At 37.0% G+C, this 22,405-nt stretch overlaps 3 protein-coding genes and 1 long non-coding RNA gene across 4 annotated transcripts; 1 reads left to right on the top strand and 3 right to left on the bottom strand.

Annotated features, from left to right (window-relative positions):
- Window positions 1–199: 199 nt before the first annotated feature.
- On the bottom strand, window positions 200–1,445 carry LOC148293338 (uncharacterized). The gene is made up of 2 exons (XR_015837179.1): window positions 995–1,445; window positions 200–641 (listed from the first exon to the last, which is right to left on the bottom strand). It is a non-coding gene; the product is annotated as an uncharacterized LOC148293338 (long non-coding RNA).
- A 313-nt stretch (window positions 1,446–1,758) lies between these two features.
- Window positions 1,759–5,189, bottom strand: LOC110753026 (B3 domain-containing protein LOC_Os12g40080-like). Its single transcript, XM_088256116.1, has 10 exons — window positions 5,030–5,189; window positions 4,402–4,915; window positions 4,081–4,316; window positions 3,657–3,924; window positions 3,484–3,558; window positions 3,163–3,371; window positions 2,725–2,995; window positions 2,559–2,648; window positions 2,304–2,446; window positions 1,759–2,086 (listed from the first exon to the last, which is right to left on the bottom strand). Exons 1-10 carry the CDS (start codon window positions 5,120–5,122, stop codon window positions 1,844–1,846), a joined length of 2,142 nt encoding a protein of 713 aa, XP_088112242.1. The 5' UTR covers window positions 5,123–5,189; the 3' UTR covers window positions 1,759–1,843.
- A 2,497-nt stretch (window positions 5,190–7,686) lies between these two features.
- Window positions 7,687–14,246, bottom strand: LOC110753017 (putative B3 domain-containing protein Os03g0621600). The gene is made up of 10 exons (XM_088244686.1): window positions 14,031–14,246; window positions 13,516–13,911; window positions 12,886–13,216; window positions 12,564–12,730; window positions 12,121–12,387; window positions 9,980–10,063; window positions 9,085–9,258; window positions 8,443–8,800; window positions 8,156–8,334; window positions 7,687–8,060 (listed from the first exon to the last, which is right to left on the bottom strand). Exons 1-10 carry the CDS (start codon window positions 14,118–14,120, stop codon window positions 7,779–7,781), a joined length of 2,328 nt encoding a protein of 775 aa, XP_088100812.1. The 5' UTR covers window positions 14,121–14,246; the 3' UTR covers window positions 7,687–7,778.
- A 3,301-nt stretch (window positions 14,247–17,547) lies between these two features.
- Window positions 17,548–22,321, top strand: LOC110753039 (Prolyl oligopeptidase family protein). Its single transcript, XM_021953833.2, has 11 exons — window positions 17,548–17,981; window positions 18,058–18,236; window positions 18,326–18,548; window positions 18,640–18,781; window positions 18,860–19,060; window positions 19,348–19,479; window positions 19,611–19,739; window positions 20,201–20,619; window positions 20,822–21,038; window positions 21,397–21,587; window positions 21,743–22,321. Exons 1-11 carry the CDS (start codon window positions 17,629–17,631, stop codon window positions 21,918–21,920), a joined length of 2,364 nt encoding a protein of 787 aa, XP_021809525.2. The 5' UTR covers window positions 17,548–17,628; the 3' UTR covers window positions 21,921–22,321.
- The last annotated feature ends 84 nt before the right edge of the window (window positions 22,322–22,405 follow it).

Below are 22,405 nucleotides of genomic sequence, written 5' to 3'. Positions count from 1 at the left end.
TTTATCCAATTTACCAGGATTGTTCATATGCTTTTAATTTTGTGAAGAAAAAAAACACTTAGGCCTAATTTATTTATACCAATTTTAGTGAAATCTCCAATCTAGATAAAAACATGCATGTTTTAAGCTGGACATAAATCTATACCCCATGGCTGCACCACAGATGCTAGACAGTACAAATACATGTGCTTGTAGAATGAATGACAAACCGCAATTTAGATATAATAAACAAAATAAAATCCCATTTTGCTAACCAAAATGTTAAGCACTCAATCACATTAAACTTTAGTAATCAACTAGAAACTAAGCGATCTTTGTTTGGACAGTGATGAGCCCCTAAAAATTTAAAAAAAAACCATTAGAGAAAGGAGTTATTTGTTCAAAAGGAAATCATTTTAGAATTTTGGCCCAGGCTCCAAAAAATTCAGGACCAGCTCTGGCTTTACGACTTGAACTTGTTCTCTTTTTCTGTTGGAGAACTCTCCTCTGTTTTTGGGAAGGGTGGAAAAATTCAGGATCATCTTCATGATCATTTTTAGTCGATGGATGCATCCTTTCAAGAAACCCAGGTTTTCGTTTTTGGAATCTTCTTGTGCTAGACGTGCCTCCACCACCTTTTTTAGCAAGAAACCCATCTTTACCTGTAAAAAGATTACCATAAAACATTAGAAGCAAGAACAGAGAGGCAGAAAAGAATATGGAACTTTGCAGTCGATTGACTTCTCAAATATCATTTCAAAAGGTGGAGAGTTTCTTGGTCTAATAAAAAATGGAACCACATTGTGTAAGTTGATGTTGGTGATCTTGTTAGTTTGATAGGGCAGATAATCTCATGAGCAAATTCTGTATGGAAAGAAAGCAGAAATTAAAAAACCACAAAAGGACTGATACATCTTGCAATTAGAGGAAGGAGTCTGACTGATCCAATTGGTTAACTGACTTGCATACACAAAAAAGAAACAGTATTGAGTCTTAAAGAACAATTGCTAAGGACCTTTCACCAGATTTTCAAGATCTTTTCACAACCCTTGTTTTTTCTTGGGGGTGGAAACTTGTCCAAGATTTCAACAGAATCGTCACTGGAATCATCAACAAAATCATCACTCAAGAGCCTGCTGAAGGAAAATCTTGAAGAAGCTTGGCGTGTCCACTGGAAAGGCAGCGCCTTTACCCTCTCTCCTGCTCCACACGAACCCAGTTTTAGTTTCAGAGAGTTGAAAGTAGTATAGGCTCTGCTGCAAGGATGAACGTTTGAGCCCTTTTTTGTTGGAGAGAGAAGGACGTTGGAGGTCTTTAATTATGGAGAGAGAAAGTCTTGGGTTTTTGTTTGAGAGAAGGGCTGTGAAAAGTAATTGTGGGTTACTGGCAGTGGTAGTTGAGGAAGAACCTTTGGTTAATGACCTTCACTTTCCTTTTCTTTTTTGGGTCTGAATGTTAATGACCTTCACTGGTTCTGATGTAAAGTTAGTATATTTTACAATAATGAAGATAGGAAGCTTTTGAAACCCCATTTTTCTTCATTTTTTTCATCTTAATTTAATTAAGAATTCTGGTTTAAGTGAAATTTGTGCAGCTAGGTAGCAAACGGATATGAATTAATGCACACAAATTATGTCTGCCTAGGAAACTTTAGTTTGAAAGATGATTTATGCATCAAAATATGGTAAGTTGCACCTACAATAAATCCAGGATTGCACAACATCAGAAATATTTAACTACAAAGTGACTCCCAAGTAGTATCCAGAGATCCTCCTTAACTACAGCAAATAGTGGTCCATTTACATAGCAAAATGTGATAACTGAGCTCTTTGCATCCCTCTTTAAATGACATAACTTTGACTAATCAATGTCTGAAAATGTGAACTTTCAGTACAATGTCGTTTCTCTCGATGAGCTCAAACATACAAACATCTCCTCCCCTCAAACAATTTTCTGTCGCAAATGCAGGCCAGCCACCAGAAAGTTTAGCTGATGATTCTTTAGTCCAACCAATCAAATTCACACGCCACGATCTCTCTCTAACCTGAAGAGTCACAGTTTGTTTCCTCCGTTTGACGAAACTCCGGGCAAACCCAACTGGTACATGCTGCATAAGATGGATATATGGTACTCAACACAATCACTACATGGAAATGAAACTCTATGCAAACCAAGTGAGGATTAGTAAATAAATAATGGAGGTGATTTTGAACTAGTGCATAGACAACATATATACATATACACATCTATGCACAAGCAATGAGCTTACATTTAGTATTTATGTTTGAAGCTAAGTTGTATAAGTATGTACTTGTAGAACCTACCAATGACTGATATGTTGGCCCTAAAGTGGCTCTAAAGGATGGATTCTTTGGGATGAACCTGTTGGCAGCTTCAAGAGCCGTTGAAGATGAATTTAAAGGCCTTTGCGTAATCTGCTCATCAGTCTTCAACCCTTTGTACCTGCCTACAGTACAGCCAACAAAATATAGTCTGAATTCCTCAATCTTAATTTTGGGAATGTTGCATTCTCATGGGCTAACCAATTTCAAGAGAAGGATCAAGAGAGCAAGACACACCATTTTCACAAATTGTGGTGCGACCAGTTTCAACTTTATTTATGGGGCTTCTCCTTTTCTCAACTTGATCAATTGCTCCTCCGCCAAGGCCTGTGTTCCCCAAAAATTACACAAAAAAGAACAGAATATGTGTAAGTTACAATGCAGATAGAATGAACAGATTTACCTGGTGACAAGGGGCAATCTTCAGCTTCGTTGGTGCGGTAAAAGACAACTTCAAGTAAACGTTCATTGCGGTCAATCAATACAAAAACACACACATCACCGACTTTCAAATTATTGTCCCTTGCAAATGCTGACCAACCATTCTGGAATCGAGCCGTTGAATTTTCATATTTGAATTCAACAGGCCAAGTTCTTCCATCTAAAATTTTAAGGATTATGTTACCAGCAGACTGTTTGATGAGATGTTGCCTTGCAAACGGATGTGGGAAATGCTAAAACAAAAAGGAAATCGGGAAAAAAGATAAGAATTTATTTGAAACTAGTTATGATTCTGCTCTTTGAGGGGGAAGTGTCATTGCTTAATATTTTTTCACACTGACATCAAATAGGAGTTAGCATAAGTGTAATGATGCAGCAAGGTGTTATATAGCAAGCTTACCAGGTACTGTTGAAGGATATAAGCCGGTTCAATGGCAACCAAGCAATAAGGATTTTCGGATTTGAAAGCATTAGCTCTCTGAAGAGCCAGAGCTTTTTCACTTTTAGTCAATGGATGCGTCCTCCCAAGAACATCAGGTGTTCGTTTTAGGAATATTTGACTACTAGATGAGCCTCCAAAATCTTTCTTTGTGGGTAGATCATCTTCTCCTGTTAAAGAATATAATAGGATATTACAAGACAAATAAGGATGTATCTTAATTGTTTTGGTAGGAAACACAATAAGGTAAACAACACAAAGACCAAATATAACACTCTGTACTTTTGATTTCTGATTTAGACCAATGTGTAGCCTTGTTTTTCATTGCTCCTTTGCCATGGCCTGCCTTTCCAAAAGCTAAAAAATAAACAAAAAGAAAACAGAACAAATCATATATGTGTAGGTTATGCATTCATAATGTTGCACAAACTCAAAATTAACAACTGATTACTTACCTGGAGGCAAGGAGCAATTTGCAGCTTCAGTAGCTCGGAAAAAGACAACTTCAAATGAGAGTTTAATGTCCTTAATCAAGATAAAGACACAAACATCCCCAAGTTTCAAATTATTATCCCTTACAAATACCCTCCAACCTTGCTGGAAAGTGGCTTTCAGTTTTGGATATGCAAACATAACAGACCAAGTTCCTCCGTCCGAAACCTTAAGGATGGCATTAGCAGTCTGCTTCGTAAGATGTCTCTTGGCAAACCCTGTTGGCACAGTCTTTAAAAAAAATTGGAAAGCAGGATATTAGACAATAAGAACAGTTTTGAAGAGAGAATATTGATTTATTATTTTGCTTAATACTTTTCACGCTACGGCTTTAAATTATTAGACTATGGAAATAGTTGTATTGTAACTTGTTTTTAGAAAGCTTACCAAAGGACCGTTTGTGATGTACGATGGCTGCATGACAACAGTAAAAGAAGGGTTTACAGATTCAAAAGCAATAGCTCTCTGAAGAGCTATAGCTTTTCCACTTGTAGTTGATGCATGCATCCTCCCAACACGATCTTTGACCTCTGATGGTGCTAATGGAGATTTGTCCCCTGTTTTTGGGCAGGAGGGAAACGTGTCCAGTGTTTCAACAGAATCATCATCTGATTCATCTTCCTCTGTTCAAGATTATAATAGGATTTATTGCAAACTAGAACATAATGAGACAAAACACAATAAGAAAAAAAATTACATATTCCTTACTTTTCATTTCTGATCTTGAGCAATCTGAGGCTTTGTTTCTCAGAGAAGTTTGAGTCTTTGTTCGTCTAAAGTTGATGTTGCATTCTGCTTTACCACATGTTCTCATTTTCTTGTGCGGCTGAGGACATGGCAATGGAGATTTCTCCCTTGCTTTTCTTGGGCAGGGTGGAAAACCATCCAAGATTTCTACAGAGTTATCATCATCTTCTTCTTCTTCTTCTTCATAATCAGTTTTTTCCATTTCGGGCTTTGTTATGTGATATTCAACCTCAGTAGATGTTCTATCAAATATTAAAACATGGAAGTTTGAGTTCCCTTCGTATCCAAAGACTAGCCAATTAGCGTAGTCAAGACAGCAAAACTTGGAGAACTCTGGCCAACCCTTGTCAAACCAAACCCCACTATTATTGCATCTTCTGAGTTCTATTTCCCGTTCTGCACCATTTGGAAGTTTAAGATGTACTGGACTTGATAAATGTTCTCCATATTTCGTCACAAACTTCATTGGAATTTTCTGCAGAACAGAACATGTCAAGGCTTCAATAAAAATAACAAAAGAAATGAATATTTCAATAATCAGAAAACATTCTTAGCATAGTAATATAGGGAGAGAGAGAGAGGTGCTTACAATTCTGATGTTTTTAGAAGTGTCATCTAGAATGATCTTGAAGAAGTGGGGTCTGGGAGCTGAAGATGTTGGAGTGTCATGAAGAGAAGCCATGGCTGAATTAGCTCAAAAACTTGATTGAGAGATGTGTTTCAAAATCAAAAGCTTGAATGAGTTTTATAGAAGCATGTGAGACGGAGTTGATATAGTTCACTAAGCTCGAAAAGGAATCTAATTATTTCAATCAACAGAAGGGCCATTACTCCATTTTTTTTTTGGGGGAAATGAAGAGTCACTACTTATTACGACCCCATGCTTGTTGATTGGTTTTTATTTATTTATTTATTCATGTCTTTATCTCTTCAATTATTATTTTTCTTTTGAGATATAGTTATTTCTTCATGTTTAAACAAAAAAATATAAGTTATTTCTCCAATATTACCTGTGTGCCACTTATTTTTCTTCACTTTGGTTCATGATTAGTGGCATCAATGATCAATCTAGTCGAACAGATAAAATCGGTCGATTCAAATCATAATTATCAGTTTAGTTTGGTTTTGATCAAGAAAAACTCAAAAGATTTAAAATCGAACCGGACCATATGTGATTTGATTTGGTTCGATATTGAGCTCTTATTTTTATTTTACATGTGTAGCACTTTATTACATAATAACACTATATGGATGTTGAATTTGAGGTTTGATGGACCTTAGGAGTTAATGATATTTGAATTGTAGCTATATTAGTTATTGAAATTGACATGTTGAGTTTTAGGATGGTTTGATCCTACAGAAAACAAAAATAGAATGTAGCAAGTTATGAAATTTTTGTTGTAATTGGGCTAACAATGTTGAAAAATGCAAAAAGGAAAGTTAATTAGGCTTAGGCCCAAACCAGCCGAACAAAATCGAATCAAATTGTCATAAATTGGTTTGGTTTGGTTTAGTTTCTTTCATGATTTGTGTCAAAACCAACTGAACCAAATCATTATATTGTAATTGATTCGGCTACAATGTTGAAGTGAAACCGACCCAAATCAGATTGTGCCCACACTTTGTCGAGAAGAACATTTTTACTCACCCATAATTGGTGGTGATCAAAGAATTGGTGTTTGGTAATAAATTTGGTCAAAATAATTTGTGCATGGGTAATGGTTGTACGGATGAGAATGTCCTTAGTAGTTAGACCCAAGCATTGTTATTTTGTGCCTTTTCATCGTGCACCTACCTAGGAATTAAGTTTATGGAAAGCTAAGACATGATAATAATGCAAATAAACAAAGTGTGTCTGTACAGAGAGTAGTGGTGGGCATCAATCAGGTTAAATTGACTAAATCCGTGAATTCAAATTATAATTCTGGGTTTAGTTTGGTTTTGATCAAGAAAAAGTCAAATGGTTTAAAAATCGAAATGGACCGTATATTGTTTAATTTAATTTGGTTTTGGACTATTGTAAACCGGCTTAAACCGAACCGAATTGTCTACTTATATATTTATTTATTTTATTTTATTTTGCACATGTAGTCCTTTAATTAGATATAACTAGATATGAATATTGAATTTGAAGTTTGATAGACCTTTGAAGTTATTGATATTTGAATTTTAGCTATATTAGTTATTGAAATTTGAAGTTTTATGGAATGTTGAGTTTTAGGATGGTTTGATATACTAGAAAATGAAAAAAGTATATAGTGAGTTGTGAATTTTTTGGTTGTAATTGGACTAATAATATTGAAAAAATGTAAAATGAAAAATAATTGGGCTTAGGGCCAAACCAAACCAAACCAAACCGTTATATTGTAATTGATTTGGCTGCAATTTTGATATGAAACCGATCCAATCCGGATCCTGCCCAGGGTAAAGTGATCTTTTATCTCTACACTTGCGGTTCTCATTTCCTTTACTTCAATAATAATAACTCTTGCTGGCAACGAGGTCTAGCCTAATGAAAAGGGTCTTGACTTGTAGACCAGCAGTCTTAAGTTCGAACTCACATGACATCTTGGTAGTGTGTGTGTGAGAAACCCTTGCTCCCCTTGTACCTATCAGTTGTATTTTTTTTAATTAAAAAAAAAACTTGCTAAAAAAATCTTTGTGATTAACAATCATCTCCTTTTATACGATGTATCAATAAGATTTTGCCTAGAAACTTAAACGATAAGATAATGCACCTAAAACTCAAGATTTTGATAAGATCAGAAATATTACAAGTATAGCACAATTAACTATTGTAGGAGCTAAAATACGCAAACACATCTCCTTTCTTTTTCAAAGGTTATTAGCTAATTGTAGGAGCTGCGCTATTATGATTCATGAGAAGAAACTCATCAAAACCCACGTGAGAATCTTTTGTCCCCTCAGCCAAACCACAAACGTCATTGACCAGATTACGAGGCTCTGCAATATGTGCTAGCTAGCTGGTGTTTCCTTTTTTTAACCCACCAATGACCACAGCAGCATGCTAAGTAAAGTATTACGGACAAAGAGCATTTATTTATTTTTATCATTTCCACGTCTGGGATGATGATGGCTTTGTATTTTTCCTGAATTTGGCATTTTGATTTTTACTTTTTATCCTGTTCATAATGTTCCAAAATATTGCAGAACCATATTATTAAAAGTTCAAAAAAAAAAATATATATATATCATCTTCAAATATTCATAAAATTAAGTCACAAGTTAACCGAGAAGAAAGCATAACATGATAATAAAAGAGGTCTTGCATATAAGCTAGAAACAACATATTACTCATAAGCTACCTTATATATGCATCATTCTTCATCTTCAACTCGGAAGATGCCAACTTTGAATGCAATTTTATCAGGGCCCTTATTTATGAGCTCAAACACACAGGCATCACCTTCTTCCAAATGATTGTCCTTCACAAATGCCCCCCAACCAAAATTGTGGAATCTTGTTCTTGAACTCCCATTGTATACAGTGGTAATGCACTTGACTGGCCAAGATCTCTCATCATTTGAGATCTGCAGGGTCACATCTGATGAAACACCTCTTGCACATATGTATTTGTTGGCAAAGGGTACACTGATTGGCTTCAAACATAAGAAAACACAAAACAAGAGAACCAAATTACCAAACCAAAATTGAAATATATATATCATTGTGTCCAGCTCGTTTCTCTCCTGACCTCATTAGGGTTGCTTACCAGGTGAGTTGATAAGTATGATAGATGCATTTTCATCACAAAAAATGGATTGTTAGATTTGAAGCTTAAAGCTTTTGAGTATGCTAAATCTTCAAGTTCTGTCTTTGCAAAAGTTCTCAATGGAGCCTCTGATGCAGTAGACTTTCCTCCATGATCAGCACCTGTTTAGCTCCCATGATTCAAAACCATGACAAGTCACCAAAGAAAAGAAGAACCAAAAAATATCATAACCAAATTTACAGAATTCTCTAAGGACTAGGTGAACTTACCATGAGTTCTTTTTTCCCTGTCATGCTTATTTCCTTCACCTTCAGTTTCACTACTTGGATTGGAATTGCCTTCAGCTTCGTCATCAGTGCTTGAACTGAAATACTCCAACTCTAGAGTATTTCTCATGAAAATGCGAACTCTGAAATGGGAATGTTCCCCTTCATATCTGAAGATTAACAAGCAACCATGCTTTAGGGAGTAGAATTTCGCGAATTCTGGCCATCCCTTTTGCATCCAAATCTCTCCGTTGCAGGGCCTAGTTAGTTTTACTGGCCAAACTGCACCATCTGGAACCTCAAGGAATATTTTGTCCGCCATCAAATCTCCATATTCCATCACAACCATCTTTGGAATTTTCTACAATATTAACAACTTCCTCAAATTAAGATATGTTCATGTATAAAATATGTGCATGAAAAATAAATAAATAAAAAGGATACAAAGATCGGACTACTTGCGGCATGCAGCTGGTTAATTTCCTTTGAGTATGAGTTACCCTTTGAAAACTAATTAAATTTAGGGTTAAAGAGTATAACATTCTCTTTTTCTTTTAGATGAAAAAGGAAAACATGTTAAGGTCTGAAAAGAAGACTGACAAGGAGAATAAAGATGAAGAAAAAGCTAGCTAGGTTTCAACTTACAAGCTTCCCATCTTGAAGAGCCTGCTGAACGACAATCTTGAGGAAGCTTGGAAATGGAGTGCTCAATTGAAATGCAGGGCCTTTGCCCTCTCTCCTGCTCCTAGAACTCATATGATCAAAGTTAATGAGACCCTTTTTTTTCTTTCTGTTTTTGTTTTTGGGAGGCTTTCTACACTATGGAGAGGGTGACTGATGATATATCCATTTGTGAAGACATCAGAGAAGATGGCTTATCAACCATGTGCAAATGCTGTGTTTTTATTTAAAGTAATTAATGCAGATGTGGATGGGTTAGGAACTTAGGACCACATTGATCAGGACTTTTTTGATATGCAGACATAGATGTACACTTTTTTTTTTCATATGAGCAAAAAGCTTGGCTCTTTAGGAGCTCCTCCTTAAAGCAAATGAGATTTTGACACTTGTTAAATTCCAAAACAAAGAAAGTTGGAAGAATTTCAAAAAGGGGAAAAGTTAAATGAAAGAGACAAGTGTCAAAACGTCATTTGTTTTGAGAATGAGCTCATTCTCAGTTTTAAGGAGCCAAGATTTTTCCTTTTCGTATTTGTTTCCCCTCATGTACGTAGGTGAAGTCATAAGTATACATAGGCAAGGCGCAGTCCCATGAAACATTGGCAAGGGTTGCAATTCGTGATACTCTTATTTTAGTATATAATAATTAAGTTAATGTTTAAAGCAAATTAAGTTGTACAAAATTTTAAATAAATAAACTTTTAAAGGTATTGTGACCAATAATCAGCATCTGAAAATGTTTACTACAAATGTCGATAAGGAAAAAGACGCAAACATCTCCTTCTTTTAACCAATTTTCCTTTGCAAATGCTACCCAGCCAGCACTAAATCGATCGTTTAGAGGATGGAAAATCAGTCTCACAGGCCATGATCTATCTCCAACCCAAAGCATCACCAATTGATTCTCCATTACAGTGAAATGCTTCCCAAAACTAACTGGAACATGCTGCATAACATAGATAAGATAGTAAATAATAATTAAAACATAACAACCAATTAATAAAGTATTTTAAAAAGAGAAATTCAGATTATGCCATTCAATGGGTATAGCCGAGCGGCTATACTTAAAAAATCTATTTAAAGCGCATAGCCACACGGCTATACAGCTGAAATTTTATATTCATGGAGCATAGCCGCGCGGCTATACTCTCTTAACGAAAACACGCGCCAAGCACTGTGCTAGTCCTTTTTTCTAAATAGTATAGCCGCACGGCGATACACCGGATTTTTTATTATAAAACCGCCGCGCGGCTGTATTCTCTCCAAAAACACGCGGTAAGCGTTGGGCGGGTAACCCGTTTTTTATATATATATATATATATAAAATAGTATAGCCGTGCGGCGATACGCCGGATATTTTTTTATAAAAAAGGGTATAGCCGCGCGGCTACACGTCGGAAAAAAAAGGGTATAGCCGAGCGGCTACACTCTTTTCACACGCTAAGCCCTGCGTGGTTCCCCCTTTTTTTTTAATAAATAGTATAGCCGCGCGGCTATACTATTTTCACAAAAGCAGGCACCTAGCGCTGGGCGGGTCCTCTTCTTTTTTATGAAGAAAAGCAGAAAACCTCAGAGAAGAAGATGAAAAAAAGCTCCCAATGATTAAGTTACAAACTAATCCAGATCAGTTACAACTAAGCTTACACAGGCTTATATAGCATTGCCGACAACGTTACTCTAATCTAACAATGAGCACACATGAGAACCATGAACTAAGTCTGAAACTTTCTTGTAACTACACAAAAACGTGTCATGTCTACTTCATATAAAGCAATCTAGAGCCTCCCTGTTAATTAAAGTCCTAGACCAAGAAAGAAAAAGTCCTATATGTAGTGTAAAGCATGTACACATATATAGTTAAAGATAGACAATTGGGCTAGCTTACAAGTTTTTGGTCTCTGGAATTCTTGTCTATGATCATGTCTAAAAAATGGGGAATTGTAGCAGAAAAGTTTGGGTGAAGAGAAGGAGCTATTGAGTTGAGATGAGATGTATGTTCACAGACAAGACTTCCAGGGATAAAAAAATAAAAGCTTTGAGTTGAGATGTATGTTCAAAATGAAGACCTGTGGCTTCATTTTTATGGTGGATTTGTTCTCTGTTGTATTCATTTAGTTGCATGTGTGCCATCTCACATAAAGTGAAGTACAGTGGCAGGGAGTTATGAAGGCTCTGCCAACCACAAACACTTAACATGAAAGAGGAAAAGCTTGTACGGTTGTAGAAAATTGGGATTGGACTCGTTGGACAAATGTGGATATATATATATATATATATTTATTTATTATAGAAGATTGTGGAGATCGAAAGAAAAAGCTATGCCAACTTGCCAAGTGACTTTACAAGTACGATTTTGTTTGAATTGTTTACCACACCAAATGGTTTTGGGATATTGCATTATGACCAGATTGAGGCTAGTACTATACCATTGCCAAACAAAGCATAAACTTTTCAGAAAAGCAGAGGCATGACATGATGCAGAAAAACACCACCCATCAGCTCTTTGTGAAGTCCAAATACAGATGTACAACATTGGCAAAAAAAAATGGTAGAGAAGAAAATGCCAATTTTAACAAGATGTTTTTAGGTGCTTAACAAAGCATTATAGCCAAACAAAACAAAGAACATGCAAGAAAAGGGTAGAGATGTAATAATCAACATCTAAATATGTGTATGCAGGTGTCCTTTCCAGGAAAGAACATGCCAAATAAAATTTTGTGTTCAAAAAGTGAGTAACTGTATGAGCTTAGAGTGAAGCCAAATAGCTTGAATTCATCATGTTGAGAAAAATAAATCATTAAAAAAGTAAGAAGTTAAGTAAAATTAGTCTATCTCAAAGTATCAACTTCAACACATCCAGACAGACTTATAAGTAGTTACCAGTCACAAGTTCACAACAAAAGATGAAAGCATATAACTTGTTAAAGAGAGTTCTTGCACATGAGCTGAAAATAATAAGAGTCATAATCTTCCATGCACTACTGTGGGCGGCATCAGTCAAACTTGATCTTTATCTCGGAATATGCGAACTCTGAGTTTAATTTTAGGAGCCTTTTCTATCAACTCAAACACACAAGCATCCCCTTCTTCCAGTTGATTGTCCCTCACAAATGCTTGCCAGCCATGATGATGTAATCTTGCACATAACTGACCACAGTATACATCGATCATGCACCTAGCAGACCAAGTTTTCTTATCTGAAATCTGTAGGGTCACATTGCATTCGCCATCTGAAAGGATATGTTTCATGACAAAGGATGAAGAGATTCTCTGCAAACATCAGAGAAGATAAACATAGCCAAAAGGGAGTTATTAGTTACATATATGCTGAGAGATTATTCAAAATGTGTTGATCTTTGAAGGAGTCCATTGTGCCAAATTCGTGTCTCTCATCATACAAATGGAGTTGTTAGAGACCCAAAAAAAAAAAAAAAAACAAAGCTTACCAAGTGATTTAGAACATATGATGGTTGCATTCTGATCACAGTAAATGGATTGTCGTATTTGAAACTGCTAGCTTTGGCAAAGGCTCTACCTTTCAAACTTTCAAGTTTAGCAGTTCTCAAATCAACCTCCGATGATCTGTGTGAAGCAGTCTTTCCTCCATCACCACCTGTTTAATTATTCCAAAGACTCAATTTCATCATGACAAGTCCCAAAAGAAAAAGAAACATTCCAAAAGCATTATTCTTAATGAGCACTCACACAAACAGAACCAAATTTCCATATATACCAACCAAATTCTTTAAGGAAACTAGGTGAACCTACCATGTGTCCTCTTTTCTCCTTCAGTTTGATCACCACTTGTGTTAGAATTGCCTTCAGTATCGTCACTTGAACTGTTATACTCCATCTCTAAAGTATTCTTTCTAAAAATGCGAAGCTGGAAATGGGAACATTTCCCTGCATAGCTGAACACCAAGAAGCATCCATCTTCTAGGGAGTAAGACTTTGCAAATTCTGGCCAGCCCCTTCCTAAACAAATCTCGCGATCACGCCTAGTCAATTCAATGGGCCAAATTGATCCATCTGGAACTTCAAAGTACGCTGTGTCTGCTATATAATCTCCATACGTATGCACAGCAATAATTGGAATTTCCTGTAATTAATAGTGTCCTCAAATTTAAGCTGTGCATGCATGTTTATAGGGTAGCATATAGAAACACAAGACATATGACATGAACAAATAAAACCGTGAAAATATCAATGGACGTTATTCAGCAGCTGGTTTGAGTTAATTTCAAATGGAGAACAAGATGGATATAAGGAGAGGTGCATGAAGAAATCATTATATGAAGCAACTTGAAAATAAAAATGAGAAATATCAACACAAGGTTTCAACTTTAAACTGACAGACTAAAGCTAAACTGAGGAAATGAAGCAAAGTTATCAACTTACGAGCATCCCATCTTGAAGTGTCCTTTCCAAGATAATCTTGAAGAAGCTTGGAGCATTCACCAGAGAGGCAGGGGACTCGGATGAGTTTGAATAATCCATCTCACCATTTAAGTTGTGTTCTTCTTTAACACTTGAACCGAAATAGTCTATCTCTAAAGGAGACCTCATGAAAATTCTTACTTGGAAATGAGAGTGAAGCCCTTCATAACTGAAGAGCAATACGTAGCCAAAGGCTAGTGAGTAAAAATCTGCGAAGTTTGACCAGCCCTGTTGTAACCAAACCTGGCCATTACGCTTTATCAATCCTACAGGCCATACCGCGCTATTCGGAACCTTGAGAAAGACTGTGTCTCCTAGACAATCTCCATACTTTGTCACAACACTCTCTGGAAATTTCTGTAAATGAATAACTTCCTCTGAGTAAGATATCCATAGCTATAGGGTTTAGCTTTAGCATATAACAATAAGGTACTTAGTGATATGAACAAATAAAAGAAGGAAAGTATTCAACTTACAAGAACATCCTTTGACAAGACTATCTTGAAGAAGCTCCGAGAGTCCACAGGAAAGGCAAGGCCTTTGCCATGTCGACTAGATGAACCCATTGGAGCTGAGAGAGAGTTGAGAGCTAGCGTAGGTGTTGTGCTGCAAAAAGAGAGAGTTGAGAGAAACAGGCCTTGCTTGCAGCAATAGGAGGAGGTAATTGTTCAAATGCTATATTTGAACAACCCATTTCACCATTGGATCTTTTTTATATGATCTCAACCGTTTATTTTTTCATATTTTTCTTCTGTGTGATCTTATATTTATTTGGTTACTTGAATGTTTCTGTGTTATCCAGAGGTCTTTGGGAAGTCATGAATACACACAGCTGTAGCCATATGAAGACTACGTACAACATGCTTTACAAGCTTAAATTTTCACCATTATATGTCAGTATGCAAGACAAACCAGAAACTTTGCTTAAATGCTCCTTGCCTCTTTCAGTTTTGAGTTACAAAGATTTTTCTGTCTTCGTATTTTTGGGTGACCATTCTTATACAAAGAGTAAAGTTGGGGCAAAGTTTTATATATATTGAACTTTAGTAAATTATCAGAATTGCAGGATAGTATTAATAAATGCAGCAGAGGTTTTATTATCTGCCAATGCGAGCTTGGAGATGTAAGGTGCGATTTTTCATTATAGGTAGAGATTTAAATGTTTGTGTATCATCCAAACAGCTTTTTTGGGGAGTCAGAATTCAAGATTGGCAGATTCAATCAAACCCACAAACTGATCATGAGATGCTTTACAAATTACAAAGCAGAAAGTTTTCACCAAAATGTTGCTAAGCTAGCTAGAGAACCTAATATATGCCAGCATGCTTTGCCTTTTTGAGTTTGTTTCTTTTTTGGAGGTGGGTTGGCACTTGTCAGATATGAGATTTTTGTTTGGGCTTCGGCCTTCCATAATACCAAAAGAAAAGAAAAAAGTCATTTAAACTATGATGGGCAGTATATAGGGGAAGGTGCGGACAGTAGGAGGGAAGAAAGAAAAAGAAACTACTTTTCCTAAAACATAACAAATAATTAAAATAATTAAAAAAGAGAAATTCAGATTATGCTATTCAATGGGTATAGCCGCACGGCTATACTTTTAAAAAACTTCTACTTCTAGCGTACAGCCGCACGACTATACGTTTGGAATATTCAATTTATAGAGTATCGCCGGGAGGCTATACTCTTTTAACAAAAACACGTACTAAGCGCTGGGCGGGTCTTTTTTTTAAGGGTTAATCGCAGCAATGGTCCCTCAACTATACCCGTAGTTACACTTTGGTCCGTCAATTCAATTATTAGTTGCAGGGGTCACTCAACTAGGTGCTATGTTGCACCAGTAGTCCTTCCGTCAAACTCTGTTAAATTTTCTGTCAAAAATGAGGGTAAATTCGGAAATTCATCCACAACCCTCCCTTCCTCCACAATCCTCCATTGCTGCAACAGTCGATGAAGCTCGCTACCACAACACAACCCACACCCACCATTTCTCTGCCCACTACGTCCCCTTCAACGGCGACCCTTCCTCTGCTGCCGCTGTCGACTTCGAGTCCTACTCCCTCGATGAGATCGTCTACCGATCCGACTCCGGCGGCCTCCTCGATGTCTAGCACGACATGGCCACCCTCAAGAACTACGACGGCAAGTACTGGCGCGACCTCTTCGACTCCTGCGTCGGCAAGACCACCTGGCCCTAAGGCTCCGGCATCTGGAGCAAGAAGGAGTGGGTCTCCGCCTTCGAAGATAACTCCAATCTCTTCTGGGCTGAGCGTATGCCGACTCCAAATCCTTTGATCGAACCCCAGCAAATGATTTAGGGACATGAAAACCGGCACACAACACACACAATTGAGGCATGTGGCTTCCTTGATCAGAGGTGTAATACTAATATAGGCTTCATTTTTTGTTGGTCCAAATGCATTCTTCTTGCGATATTAATTGTCATAATTAATTGTATCACTGATTTAAATTAAAATTTTTGCTAGATACGAGTTTCCTTGAGTTTTGCCGACTACAAGGAGTTGCTATCGGCTGATGTCCTTGAAATTGCGTTTCAAAGTCAGAATGATCAAAAGCTCACCGGGTTTGGTGGTGGAGATGTGAATTTGTACGGTGCAGAGGCTGGGATGTTGACCAAGATGGGTGGCAAGAAGAAGGGGAAGAAAGGGAAGAAGGTTAGCCCTGTTGTCTTGGGATTTAATGTGGTGAGTAACCGCATCATGATGGATGAGATCCAGACAGTGAAGGGGAAGAAAGGGAAGAAGGTTACTGCCCTTGGTTTTGATGAAAAAAGTTTAGATTCGTTTAGAAAGAAAACAGAAACCTCAAATACATTTGATTGGGATTAGCCACATCGATTTATTTGGCCAACTCTTCATAATCCTTCCTCCATTCATTAGGTTGCGGCAATGGAGGATTGTGGAGGAAAGGGAGTGTTGTAGACGAATTTCCGAATTTACCCTCATTTTTAACGGAAAAAGCCACAGACTTGACGGAAGGACTACTGACGCAACATAGCACCTAGTTGAGTGACCCCTGCAACTAATAATTGAATTGAGGGACCAAAGTGTAACTACGGGTATAGTTGAGGGACCATTGCTGCGAATAACCCTTTTTTTAATTATAAATAGTATAGCCGCGCGGCTAGACTCGTTAAATTCATTATGTTTAAAAGATATAGCCGCGTGGCGATACGATTTAATTAAAAAAAAAATTAAGAAAAAAGGACCTTCCTAGTTGCATTAATTTATACTTGGTGGATATTAATTTGCTAGTTTCAACATATCCAAAGCATAGTTAGTAAATGATCTTAACCACTCACATTCATTCGTAGTTAGTAAAATAATAAAATAAGTACATGTTTTATGCGGTAAAATTTTGGAAAATTACAATTTAAAAGTTCAGCCACTATATAATTTTTAATATATATTATTTTTATTCAATAATATATGAGAATTATATGTATAATACGTGAATTTTGTATGTATTATTGAAAATATTGTAAAAAAAAAAAATTAAACATGAAAAATAAGTACTATTTATTAAAAATACATGTATTAAACATGAAAAAATATGTATTTTTCATGTTTAATACACTTGTTTTATAAAAACATTTCAATAATAAGCACAAATTTCACGTGTTATACACATAATACTCACATATTATTGAATAAAAATAAATTTTAATAAAATATTTAAATACTAATTATTCACTAAGTAAATAATAATTAAAACGTAACTACCAATTAAAGTAATTAAAAGAGAGAAATTCAGATTATGCTATTCAATGGATATAGCCGCGCGGCTGTACTTGTAAAAAAAATTCTATTTATGGAGTATAGCCGCTCGGCGATACCATTGAAATATTCTATTTATAATATAGCCGCGCGGCGATACGCTTTAAATATTATATTTGAACAGTGTAGTTGTACAATGTACATTGATAAAATTGGAACTTATACATTGACCGTTGTACTTGTACACACATCGTCAAACTAAACAGACCCATTTTCGTAATTTGGCTTCACATAAAATCCCCAACGTAGACCCCTCGCCACCACATTAACCCCCACCACCATGCGCCACCTCCTAAAACCCCTACGCCATCACTGCCGCCGCCTGCGGTGGGCCCACCATAGGGCCCAGAAGGCAGCAGCGAGCCCATCACCGCCGCCGAGACCACCCCGGCCGCCTCCGAAGCCCGAGAGCTTAACCTTCCACGACCACTCGTGGGAGGACCCGTACAGCTGGATGTCGAAGCTCAACGACAAGGTGGCGATGCGCCACCTGGACATGTACATGGAGCAAGAGGAGAAGTACACCGAGGCCACCATGTCCGGCACCGATCGCCTCCAGAGCAAGCTCCAGTCCGAGATGGCCTCTCGCTTCGCCTCCGACCTCTCCACCCCTCCCCTTCGCTGGGGCCCGTGGTATGAACCGTAATTATCGCTTCAATTTCGTCCATTTTTGGTTGTTTCAGCTGATTGAGAGTTGTGATGCGCGCAGGTTGTACTATCGGCGTGTGGAGGAAGGAAAGCAATTCCCGGTGCTCTGTCGCAGACTCGCAAGTTTAAACGACGAGTTCATTTCGCATAAATCGCCTTCTGCTGGATTTGATTTCACTTCGGGGAAGAGAATTGAGCAGAAGCTCCTTGATTACAATCAAGAAGCCCAAAGATTCGGAGGTAAATTTATACTTTTTAAATCATTTATAAATTTAAAAGGCTAGATTTTTTTGTTTTTGGATTTATTTGTTCTATTTAATTTTGTGTAGGTTATGCTTACGAAGAGTTATCAGAAGTATCTCCAGATCATCGGTTTATAGCTTACACAATGTATGATAAGGAGAGTGACTTCTTTAAGTTATCTGTTAGGAATTTAAATTCTGGTGCATTGTGTAGTAAGCCTCAAGCAGATCGTGTCTCGAATTTGGCTTGGGCCAAAGACGGTCAGGCATTGCTTTATGTTGTTACTGATCAAAACAAGCGGCCATGTAGGTCTGTAATTTGCGAAATTTTTACAATTTATGTGTGTTATTTTGTTACACCAAAATGAAATGTTGGTAATTTTAAGCTTTTGATCAATCAGGATATATTGTAGCATGATTGGATCAACCGATGATGACTTTTTGATTCTAGAAGAAACGGATGAAAATGTTTATGTTAACATTCGACACACCAAAGATTTCCGGTTTGTGACTGTACATACTTTCTCTACCGCATCTTCCAAGGTATTGCTTTGAAAATGACTTTGTGATCAGAGCATCCATTTTGTTTCAAGTGATATAGTAATTGTGACCTCTTTTTAGGTGTTTTTGATAAATGCAGCTGATCCATTGTCCGGGGTGAACTTAGTTTGGGAGTGTGAAGGTATTTCTCATGGCATACTTGAGCATCACCAAGGATATCTTTATCTGTTTACGGATGCTGCCAAAGAGGGCCAGTCGGTTGATTACCATTATCTTCTTCGTAGTCATTTAGATTCTTCTTCCAGTCCGAGAACATGGGAGGTCTGTGGCTTAATTGTGCATTATGTGTTTCTTAATCAATCTTTATTTTTTGGATTTTGAAGTTTTCTGCTTTTGACTGTTTGTCATTCTATGCTTGCAACTATAGCTCATTTCTCTTTTTTAGTCCTTTATCTGTGTATGGCTCTCAAATGGATGTTTTGAGTAGAAATGTTTTGTTTTCAAGTATGAGCATTTAAGTCTGATTGCTGTTTTTATCTGCATGATTTTTGTTGTTTACTCTGGATAGTTACTCCAAGACAATAATTTACTGTCCTTATTTACTGCAGAGTGTATTTACCGATGACCCGGATTGGGTTGTTGAGGATCTTGATTTCAGTCATACACACTTGGTAGTTACTTTAAGGGAAGGGAGAAACTTTAGACTTTGTTCCGTCACTTTACCTTTGCCTGCTGGGAAGGTAGGTTAACAACACCAACTTCTTTGGGGTATGTGCATAATGCATTGTCAACAACAATTTCAATGTGAAAGTATTTCGAACATGCTCTTCAATTCTATTATTCTCATATTTTTCACCTCATGCTGTATCAGGGACCAGTTCATCTAAAAGAGCTTCACCCACAATTCCTGCCTCTTCCAAAATATGTTTCGCAAATTTCACCTGGACCAAATTATGACTACCATTCATCAAAGATGCGCTTTACAATATCATCACCTGTGGTATGTGAGTTACAATGATCACTTCCTTCTAAAGATTGCTGCAGGATTATTCCATAGCTATATGCTTTCATAACGTGCTTTTCGTTATACCAGAGAAGTTGTTAAATGTCATGACTGTAATTTGAGCCTCTGCAATGGGTTGTGTAAAGTAATCCTTTCCCAAAAAACTGATCTCAAAATTTTGATCACCTGCCCAGATTGGTTTAGAATTCATGATTATTTGAAGGTCAAGGTTTTCACTTTATGCATTAGGACCATTAAGCACAATATGCATCCTTCTGCTTTATGATTACTGAATTTGTAGCACAGATAGCACCCTCCTAAATACGACAGAAAGTATGATGTTTCATATTTGTTCTTCAAATTAGTTTTGATTTGTCTCTCTATTCTTATCAGTTTCTGGAAAGAGTGTGCATGTCCATATTTCAGATTATGAACCCAATCTTCTGAACTTTTCACAGATGCCTGATGCTGTGGTTGATTATGACCTGTCAAATGGAGAGTGGAATATCGTTCAACAGCAGAATATTCTTCATGAGAGAACACGGGTTTTGTATGGAACAGCTTCTTCAGCAAGCATCATCGAGGAAACCTTAAATTCAAAAATTTCTAATCCTTCAAATGAAGTCAACTCTGATGATGATCAGTTGTGGAATGGTCTTTCTGAGTTTTATGCTTGTGAACAGTATAATGTCGCTTCTTATGACGGAGTTTTGCTTCCCTTGACTGTTGTATACTCTCGCAAGAACAAGAAAGAGGATCAGAGCCCTGGATTGCTTCATGTCCATGGAACTTATGGTGAGCTACTTGACAAACGGTGGCACAGTGAGTTGAAAAGCCTTCTTGATCGTGGTTGGATCATTGCGTATGCTGATGTTAGGTCTGGTTTGTCTTAAATCTATTTCTAAGTTATTTTTGGCCTAATCCTACTAATTAAACTTGGTAAAGGAGATGCCTTTTTTTCCTGTGGGGTTGAGTGGCATTTTTGCATCTATTGCATTGCAGAACTCACGTGTTTTTTCTCCTTCCTAAAGAGCCTTGTGATTGCCTACTAACAATGTTTGTTTGGATAATATTTCTAGAGGCGGAGGAGGTGGAGGTAAGAAGTGGCACCATGATGGAAGATGTACAAAGAAGATTAATTCCATCAAAGATTATATCTCATGTGCAAATTTCCTTGTTGACAAAGAAATTGTGCATGAAAACAAGCTTGCTGGTTGGGGTTATAGTGCTGGAGGACTCGTGGTTGCTTCGGCCATCAATCAATCCCCGCATTTATTTAAGGCTGCAATTTTGAAGGTAGACATGGATCTTGATCTGCTTTTGGGTTTTACGGGTCTTTTGGGTTTCTCATTTAGTTATTATTGTATAGTTTTGATGTGCTTTGCTTTGGTTAAATGGAGTTGTACTTTCTAATCAGGAGTCTAAATTGTTTTGGCTTCTCAGCATGAAGAGAACCTCATCCTATTTTCTTAACAACTTTAATTTTGTGTTCTTTTGCCAAAAGAAACGGTAAACTAATACTTAGGAACTGGCATTTTCAAGTATATGTCTGTAAGGAGGCATTAAGTTTTTTCTTTTGGATAAAAGAAATACATAGTTGTGCTGAATTATGTATATTTTGTTTGTAACTTAATCCATTTGCTCTGTCCGTCAGGTTCCATTTTTAGATCCAACAAACACTCTTCTCTATCCCATTTTACCGCTTACAGCAGCCGACTATGAAGAGTTTGGATATCCTGGGGACATTGCTGATTTTCACGCTATACGTGACTATTCTCCTTATGACAATATTCAGAAGGATGTTCTTTATCCAGCTGTCTTGGTATCCTCATCTTTCAATACACGGTAATTTTTCAATTATACTTTTGTTAGTTTTCAACTCTTATGCGGGAAAGGATGTGAAATATGGTATCTCACAAGATTGAGAAGCAGCTTTTGATAGGTCAGAAAAATGGAAAATGTTGGCCCCGTTCATGATTTTTTTGTTTGAGATGTTTCAGATTTGGAGTTTGGGAAGCTGCAAAATGGGTCGCACGGGTTCGTGAGCTTACAATTTATGAGCAAAAACGTCCAATACTGCTTAATTTAACAACTGATATGGTGGAGGAAAACCGGTACCTACAGTGCAAGGAGTCGGCTCTGGAGTCTGCATTTCTTATAAAGGTGATGGAATCATAGTTTTCATTATACCTCCCCATTCTGTTACTGAATCTGTTGATCAGCAACTCAGAAGCTAGGCGTTGGAAATACGCATCACTTCCAGAATCCATTTGAAATTGTTACATCCTTCAGCTGCCAACCACGATCCAATCGGTGGCAAAAACTACAGGTTTTATATTCATTTTGGATCCCCCTTTTGATCACGGTAGGTCTCCATATGTAAAGAAACGTCTTGTTTAGTACGCAAATGACCAAATACAGACATTCTTTGGTGCATGAATTAGACACTCAAATTATAGTACATGTTGCTTTCAACTGTTGTGATCAATTAGTTTGTTAACTCTACATGTCAATGTACCAGATTGGTTAATTAAATACAAGGTAGGATAAGGAAGATGTCCTTATCCTCTTTTATCTTACATTATTAATTTGAAGAAGCTTTCTGATTGCAATATTTTCATTTATCATTACACTTTTTGATTCTGGTGGCGACTTTGACCGGC

Source organism: Prunus avium, chromosome 7 (genome assembly GCF_965620075.1).
Source record: "Prunus avium chromosome 7, drPruAviu1.hap1.1, whole genome shotgun sequence".
Taxonomy (NCBI): Eukaryota; Viridiplantae; Streptophyta; class Magnoliopsida; order Rosales; family Rosaceae; genus Prunus; species Prunus avium.
Note: the sequence above shows the minus strand (reverse complement) of the source record. Positions and strands in the feature narration are given on the sequence as shown.